This window comes from Sesamum indicum, linkage group LG3 (genome assembly GCF_026168435.1).
Source record: "Sesamum indicum cultivar Baizhima isolate 11 linkage group LG3, ASM2616843v1, whole genome shotgun sequence".
In the NCBI taxonomy this organism is placed as follows: Eukaryota; Viridiplantae; Streptophyta; class Magnoliopsida; order Lamiales; family Pedaliaceae; genus Sesamum; species Sesamum indicum.
Genome location: NC_142659.1, coordinates 20322618 through 20331341, shown reverse-complemented (window position 1 = coordinate 20331341; position 8724 = coordinate 20322618). Strand labels below are relative to the sequence as shown.

Below are 8724 nucleotides of genomic sequence, written 5' to 3'. Positions count from 1 at the left end.
AGTAACCTCACTTCACCTCTAATCATCCACTTACCAAATGGAATTACTCATTCTGTCTCTCATGTAGGTTCAGTACGCATCTCTCCTAAACTCATTCTCACACAAGTGCTTCATATCCCTGCTTTCTCGGTTAATCTTCTATCTGTAAGACAATTATGTGCATCTTCAGCTTTTGAATTCCGATTTCTAAATTCCATTTGCACCCTGCAGGACCTGGAGACTAATAAGGTTGTGGCAACAGGGCACTTGATTAAGAATCTATATATACTAGAATCATCTCTTGTAGAAGGCAACACACAGTCCTTAAATTACATTTGTAATTCATCTTCTTGTACTCATAGTGGTAACCATGGGGACCTGTGGCATAAATGGCTTGGGCATCTGTCCACAAAATCTATGAAGCATATTGCTAATTTACCAACAGTTGAATATAGTAGAAATCCTTGTGAAATTTGTCCTTTGGCTAAGATGCATAAACTTCCTTTCGAATCTAGTTCGATTAAATCAACAAATATTTTTGCTCTTGTTCACCTTGACATTTGGGGGCCATATAGAGAGGCTACTATTTCTAGTTGTCATTTTTTCTTGACAATAGTGGATGATTTTAGCCTTTCAACGTGGACTTTTCTAATGAAATACAAGAGTCAGTGTCTAGAACTTTTCCAACAATTCCGTAATCTTGTTGCCACCCAATTCAATACTAAAGTGCAGTCAATCCGAACAGATAATGGTGCCGAGTTTCTTAGCTCTTCTTTCCAATCTTATCTTGTTGATTCAGGAATAATTCACCAACGTAGTTGTGCCTACACTCCACAACAAAATGGAGTTGTAGAGCGCAAGCACAGATCACTCTTGGAAATTGCTCGTTCAATAATGTTTCAAGCTTCCTTCCCTTGTCGGTTTTGGGGTGAAGCTATCTTATCAGCTACCTATCTAATAAACTGATTTCCTTGAGCCGTTCTCAATTGGCATACACCCCTATGAATTGCTCTATGAAAGGATTCCCTCTTATTCACATTTACGAACAGTTGGATGTCTTTGTTATGCGATGAAACCTGAACAACATGTCTCTAAATTTGACAAACGCAACTCTAGATGCGTCTTCATAGGCTATCCCCCTAACCAAAAGGCATATAAGGTCTTTGATCTTGAATCCGAAACTGTTTTCGTCTCTAGAAATATGCAATTCCACGAACATATATTCCCATTTGCCTCCATACAAGCTTCCTCTGCTGAAGCACCTTTGCGTCTTATCCCTCTATCTGCCGATAACGCAGATGACATTCTGCCAAACTCCACTGATAACTCATCCATTTCTCCATCCCCTCCTTCTCCACAATCCACCACTACTCCTTCTCCTCCTCTAATTCGCCAGTCCCAACGTCAGCATCATAAACCTTCATGGTTAAATGACTTTGTATGTCATCTTTCTAGTCCTTCTTCAGCTCCCATCATTACTTCTTACAGTGCTGCATATATGGGATTCGTTGCTTCACTTTCTGTTTTGCAGGAACCAAAGAATTATAAGGAGGCTTCATCCATACCTGAATGGGTTGACGCTATGAACTTGGAGTTGAAGGCCTTAGAAAAGAACCAGACTTGGACAGTTGTTCCTTTGCCTTAAGGAAAGCACCTTATTGGCTGCAAATGGGTTTACAAAATAAAGTTACGGGAGGATGGCTCAGTCGAACGCTATAAGGCGAGGCTTGTGGCTAAGGGCTATACACAGGAAGAAGGGATTGATTACACGGATCGTTTCTCTCCCGTGGCCAAGGCTGTTACAGTGTGTTTATTTTTTGCACTTGCTACTGCCTTCCAATGGCCTCTTCATCAAGTCGACATCAACAACGCCTTCCTTCATGGCCACCTTGATGAAGAGCTTTACATGACAGCACCTCAGGGGTATTCTATTGCAGCAGGTCATGCTTGTCTTCTTAAACGATCCTTGTACGGCTTGAAGCAAGCTTCATGCCAGTGGAACTTGGAATTCACACGTAGTTTCGAGGATTTTGGTTTTCAGCAATCCGCACACGATCATTGCTTGTTCTTTAAGAAGCTAGCTTCTGGTTTCATTGGGCTGCTGGTATATGTGGACGACGTCCTAATTATGGCGCCTGATATCAGTCTCATATCCCAGGTGAAGTTGCATCTTCACTCCCTCTTTACCATAAAAGACCTTGGATCTGCTCGTTATTTTTTGGGGTTGTAGATTGCACGTTCAGAGGCTGGAACTTCTATAACGCAGTCTAAGTACATTGGTGATATTATTCATGATTGTGGCTTACAACAAGGGAAGCCTGCAACCACTCCACTGCCCCTTGGGATTAAGTTTCGTTTTGATTCAAAACATATGCTCGATGATCCCGAACCTTATCGTCGTCTTGTTGGTCGACTGTTTTATCTTTCCTTTACACGGCTAGATATTTCTCATGGGGTGCAACAATTGAGTCAATTCCTTCAACGCCCCTGTGGTTCACATTGGCGAGCCGCTTTACATTTGGTAAGATATCTGAAGGGTTGTCTAGATATAGGCCTGTTCTATCCTTCTTCTAATTCACTTCGGCTTCAAGCGTTTTGTGACTCTGATTGGGCCGCATGCTCTGATTCACGTCACTCTCTCACTGGATTTGCAATTTTTCTTGGTCCTGCCCTCGTTTCTTGGAAGACTAAGAAGCAGTGTACAGTCTCCCGCTCCTCAGCCGAGGCTGAATATCGCAGCATTGCTGCGACAACTTGTGAGCTGCAGTGGCTAAGCTACCTTCTTCGCGATTTTGGGATTTTTGTCTCTAATCCTATTCCTCTTCGTTGTGATAATCAAGTGGCCTTGCACATTATGGCCAATCCTGTTTTTCATGAGCGAATGAAGCACCTTGACATTGATTGTCATATAGTGCGCAATTGCTACAAGGCTGGTTTTCTCCTTCCCGTTTTCGTGCGCAGTCATGAACAACTTGCAGACTTGTTCACTAAATCACTCTCACATTGCAGCTTCTCTAGCTTACTTGGCAAGATGGGCTTGTTCCTTGAATTTACAAGTCCACCTTGTGGGGGGGGGGGGGGTGTTGAGGAAGGAATCGTGAATGGCATCCTGGTTAACTTGGCAACAACATTGCAGCAGAATTGAAGCAGAACAGAGCAAGCTCCATTTCTGTGAAGAAGAAGCGTTCTTTGTGATTATGTTTTTTGATATAGCACTTTTATAAGTTATTGACTAGGCATTTGGCGCTTATGTGTACAATCAGTTAATTTGTTCTGGAGTTTGTTTATTTTCTGCTTTCCGTCATTTCTCTGTATTTAAACATTGGCTATGGCTGTTGCTTGAGTGAGAAATATAGAATCATTTTTGCTCCTGAAATCAGTTTTGCATAGATCTTCACTCTCTTGATTTGCTCTTTCAACATATATATATATATATATATATGTGAGTCGAGAAGAAAAAACATGAAAAGAAAAGCCAAAAAGTAGAGCAATTAGATAGATGACCAAGTTTTTTTTTAAGGACACCTCAGACTTACATGACTTGATAAACATGATTCCTTGGCCACCAGACAAATAATTATGACAGCTATTTTATTTTTATTTTTTTCATCTATACTATATAAAAAAGAAAATCATATTGTTGCTCACAAATGACGATTACTTACACCGCAACACCAATTTAAAATTTATCAAAAATATCCTTTATATATTTTTCAACCACTCATACTCAAATTCTTCTTCTCATCTATATATATATATACTAATATAATAAAATAAAGATATTTCATTCACAAACGACGGTTTGTGACATCCACGAAACTAATTCTTTTTGTGTCGATAATATATTTAGATTAAATTTATTTATTTATTTATATATTTATTGAAATATGATATGTTGATTTATATATTTTATTATTATATATAATATATTTAAAAATATAAAAAATTATTTATTATATGCACATAGAGACGACGTGCTATAATAGCTAGTTTACTTAACAATAACACGTTGTCCACTACAAAAACATAGTCAACACAATGTCATCTAAATATTTTATTACAAGTTGGTATTCTAGTTTTTATTTAATTTTCTCTCTCTATCACACCCAACCCATCCCTCCATTTAAAAATCGCCTGATAGAATTGAATAATTAGACTCCGTTTGGCCCGGTAATTTTATAATTAATTAAGGGAGAGTTGAATTTGGAATAATTAATTTTTAAAAAATGTAATTATAATAATTGAATTCACAGTTTTTAATGGAATATAAAAATACAACTTATAGTTAAATTTAAAAAATAATCTTATTTTTTAGGATTAATTTGAAGAAATCAAATTATTATTTAAACAGACATAATAATGGATAATTAGATAATAAAATAACTTTCATTTGGATTAAAATACAAATTATAATTTTTATCAAAACATAATTTGGATAAAGTTTAATTTCAAAATTAATTATCGAAAGAAAGACCAATTGATATAAAAAAGTTACGTTTGCACTTTAAATGCAGAGCAAAACGGATGCTTATACTAGAAAAAAAAATTACTATTGGCTACAATATTAGTAGCTCTGGCCAAAAACTATGGTAAAAGATTTTATTAGTTGTGGTTGAATAAAATCGATATAAGAAACTAACTTTTCCACTATGAAAAAAATTAGTTGTCACGTTTAAGAGTTATGGTCAAAACATTTACCATGGCTTTTAACCATAACAAATGTTTTAGCCACCCTCGCAAAAATTACGACCAACAACTGTTGAGTGGCTGTAGTCAATATCTATTTGTTATTAGCCATAGCAATTAATTATAGTTAAATATTATAATTGTTCTGGTGTTAATTTCATGAAACGTGGGCACTAATAAGAATCTTTCTCAAAAAAAAAATAAAAAATAACACTCTTGACTTCATTCACCAGCCAAATTGGACTTTTGCGTCTCAATTCAAATGTCTTCATCTCTGGCCATTTGCAGCATCTCTGGCCATATATATATTCTACACTTTCAACAAAATTTTCCCGAGAGAAAAAGAGAGAGAGAGAGAGAGAGAGAGAGGACATGGCGGAATCATTTCCGATGAACGGCGGCGACGGCACTTACAGCTACACCAAGAACTCCCAATATCAGGTAATAAATATATCCTATTAATCTTTTTAGACACTTGTGTTATCTTGTTTCTACATTTTCGATTTTTTTTTTTACCAAGTTTAACACTGTGAAAAGAAAAGTTGGATTATTCTTTGTAATTAAGGCCGTAAATGATTCGAGTCGAGTTGAATAAATCATTGCTCAAACTTGTTTGAGTTATTATATATATCTAGCTTAAAAAATTGTGATTGAATTTGATTTGATTATTGATCTGATCGAGTTTTAATGTGATCAAAAAGAATTGAGCTTGAGTAATTTGATATTTAAGTATATTATTCTATTTTCCCATTAATCGAATCGAGTTCGAGCTGAGTTCGAAAATTTAGCGAACAAAAAATTGTGTTCAAGTTTAGTTTGTTATATTCAAAAAATCGAGTTCAAACAAGTTCTCATTTATCGATTTATCTTGAGTATCGATAATTTAATTTATGTTTCAATCCTAACTATGATATTTATATACAAATGACTATGGTCAAACAAAAGAAATTCAAAATTTTAAATTTTGATTCGTAATTTATTAATTAGTATTTATCATAAATTTTTACTTTTTGATTGAATAATTAATTATAACAAAAAATCATATTACATTTATTGGGCCACAAATTTGCAGAAACAAGCTACAGATTTTGCAATAGGAACGATCCAAGACGCAATTCTTGACAAACTTGACACAGAAAACCTGCTCTCCGTCTCCAACACGTTCCGCATAGTGGATTTCGGGTGTTCCGTCGGGCCAAACACTTTCATCGCCGTGCAAAACATGATACAAGCTGTGGAAAACAAGTGTTCTCTCCAGGGCCTGGACCCTGGAAACATCGATTTCCAGGTTTTCTTCAGCGACCACACTGCCAACGACTTCAACACGCTGTTCGCCTCGTTTCCGTCCGACAGGCGGTACTATGCGGCTGCGGCGCCAGGTTCGTTCCACGGCCGGCTTTTCCCCCGGGCTTCGATCAGTCTGGCGCACTCATCGTATGCCCTGCAGTGGCTTTCCAGGGTGCCAGAAGGGGTATGTGACAGAAAATCGGCGGCGTGGAATGGGGGGAGAATTCACTACACGGGGTCGTCCGGAGATGTGGTGAGAGCGTATCGGGATCAGTTTGAGAAGGATATGGGAGATTTTTTGAAGGCGAGAGCAGATGAGATTGTGGAAGGAGGGCTGATGGTTCTGATCATGCCTGGAACTCCTGAAGGGGTTTGCCACTCGCAGCAACTCTTTGGTGTTCTCCTCGATTTTCTTGCATCCAGCCTCATGGATTTGGCTAGTGAGGTTAGTACAATAATGCTCTCTCGCTCGATAAAAGATCTCCACCGTCTCCTCCCTGTAAAAGACGACATAATTTACTGTAATTTTTTAATTATATATAAAAAGAAAAAGATAAGGGTTCATGTATGCATTATTGCTTCCAAAATTATTATGTTACGATTATTTCAAAAATAAAAAAAGTAAGAAAAATAGTGTGAATTTTGGACTTTCATGTGAATATGGTGCATTTTTAATACCTGTTGGTATCTTTTATACAAGTGAAAAGAAATAACAAAGAATATGATAATTATAAACAATTACTTTCTTTCAAATTTGTGATAATACCTATTTTACATGCATACCAAATCCAATCATAAAGCAAGAATTATGATTTATTGTGCTGTGTACAAGAAATATATTTAATCATGATTAATTCTCATAGTTAATAATAAATAGTCATAACATATAGTCTTTGATCATATTCACGCAATGAATGTTGGCCGTGGTTTTTGTGAAGATGGCTAAAATATTTGCGTTGACTTTTGTTTTTACCATATCTTTTAGCTGTGACAAATAATTTTTCATGATGGAAAAATTAATTTCTTATGCCGATTTTATTTAACTATGATTAACAATAGTTATTTACTAGGGTTCGCCATATTCATTAATATTGTGGCAAATAATAATTCTTTTTCAAGTAATGGTAGATTACTATAGTCAAAAATAAAAAATTATGGCGAATACTATTAATATGCAAAAAACATTCCAAAAGTGGAATAACTACTCAGAAATTTTTGACTGCGACAAATAATATTGATATACCATGATTTTCATATTACACATAGTTATTTAAAAGTAGGAAAAACTCGTTTTTGAAAGTATTGTTTCTGAGTTTCTTCTGCCTTCTCTTATTATCAGGGAATTATTGACAAAGCTGAAATAGACGAATTCAACCTGCCGATATACGCTCCAAGTGTTGAAGAGATGACAAAATTGATAGAGAAGAACGGCTGTTTCAGCATCAAGAGGATTGAGCTCACAAACCCCAGGTCGAAGGTTGATGAACCAATAGACGTTCACCGGGTGATAATGCACATGAGAGCTGGGATGGAAGCAGTCTTCACCAAACACTTTGGAGACGTTGTTGTGGACAAAATGTTCGACAAGACTTTGGCAAAAAGTGGAGAAATTTCTGAGTTTTTGAAGTCAACTTACCCGGAATCGAATCAACTTTTTGTTGTCTCGAAGTGTAAATGATTTGCCCATTTGTCTTTTTTGGATTGGGTGTTGAATGGAATTTTATAATTATTTTTGTGGAGCAAATAAATTTTCCTCCTATCTTTATTTTGGTAATATTAAATTCAGTCCTTTTATCTAGTAATTTTGCATAGATTTGGTACTTTAGTTTAATTTATAACTCCCTTTTAATGATAAAAGCTAATTGTCCATCCTAATGCTATAAGAGTAATACAAATAAATATTTTTTTAATAAATCTAGTCTCTTATATCATTCTAGCGAGCATTAGCTACGAGATGTAAAAATGGATTATATGGACTAAAATTTCTCTTGAAAAGTTGCGTAGGGATAAAATTGTTCGAAATTAGATCAAAGAACTAAAATTAAGTAACTTTGAAAGTTACTAAATTAAAGCTAAAACAGATAAATTTAAAGGATTATAATTAATAACGAACTTAAAAAATTAAACAAATAATTTTTCCTTAGTTGTGCAAGTTTTAAAAGGAACTTTAATTTGCATTATATTGAAAATACTATAAGATGTGATCAGAGGGTGATTGCAAATCCACGTTGCGAGGTGGGTTTGCAATGAGCCTACCATGTGCAGCCTTATTATTTTTTAGGTGTTGGGTGGGAGAAAATTATATTTTTATTAGATATATCTATTATATTATAATGTATTAAATATTATTTTTGATGAGGTGGTGATAGAGAAAATGATATAGATATATGAGATGTATATAGATAAATTTTTAATAGTTTATGCTCTGATCTCATATGAATATCATGTGTTTGTTTTTTAAAAATGTCTCACTCGAAAAAGGAGGTTTTGGTACTTATATCTCGCTCAAACTCCTCGTCTAAAATTGATGTATGACATATATCAACATCTTCAGCACCCTAGACGAGGAGCTTGGGACGGGCAGATGGGCCTCATTCCAACAAACAATGCGATATGATGTGACATGCCACGTGATCGATGCCCCATTACACAAGGTATTATCCGTTTTTGATTTCATATAAACCTCATAGATTTGTCCTTGAAAGACACCTTACTAAGGAAAAACAACCTTAAAACTTATGAAATTCTCAAACTTTTTATTTTCAATTGATA

The 8724-nt window shown here is 35.4% G+C and overlaps 1 protein-coding gene across 1 annotated transcript; it reads left to right on the top strand.

The window, feature by feature from the left end:
• The first annotated feature begins 4948 nt into the window (after positions 1–4948).
• Positions 4949–7750, top strand: LOC110011510 (loganic acid O-methyltransferase-like). The gene is made up of 3 exons (XM_088878392.1): positions 4949–5106; positions 5738–6397; positions 7292–7750. The coding sequence occupies exons 1-3, from the start codon at positions 5038–5040 to the stop codon at positions 7628–7630; spliced, it is 1068 nt and encodes a 355-aa protein (XP_088734518.1). The 5' UTR covers positions 4949–5037; the 3' UTR covers positions 7631–7750.
• Positions 7751–8724: the final 974 nt, after the last annotated feature.

What these genes read in the sequence shown, in the direction of transcription:
- LOC110011510 (XM_088878392.1), top strand. Translation starts at nt 5,038, where the DNA reads ATGGCGGAATCATTTCCGATGAACGGCGGCGACGGCACTTACAGCTAC. An exon ending in CCAAGAACTCCCAATATCAG is followed by an intron (nt 5,107 to 5,737) that starts GTAATAAATATA and finishes ACAAATTTGCAG; the next exon opens with AAACAAGCTACAGATTTTGC. An exon ending in TCATGGATTTGGCTAGTGAG is followed by an intron (nt 6,398 to 7,291) that starts GTTAGTACAATA and finishes TCTTATTATCAG; the next exon opens with GGAATTATTGACAAAGCTGA.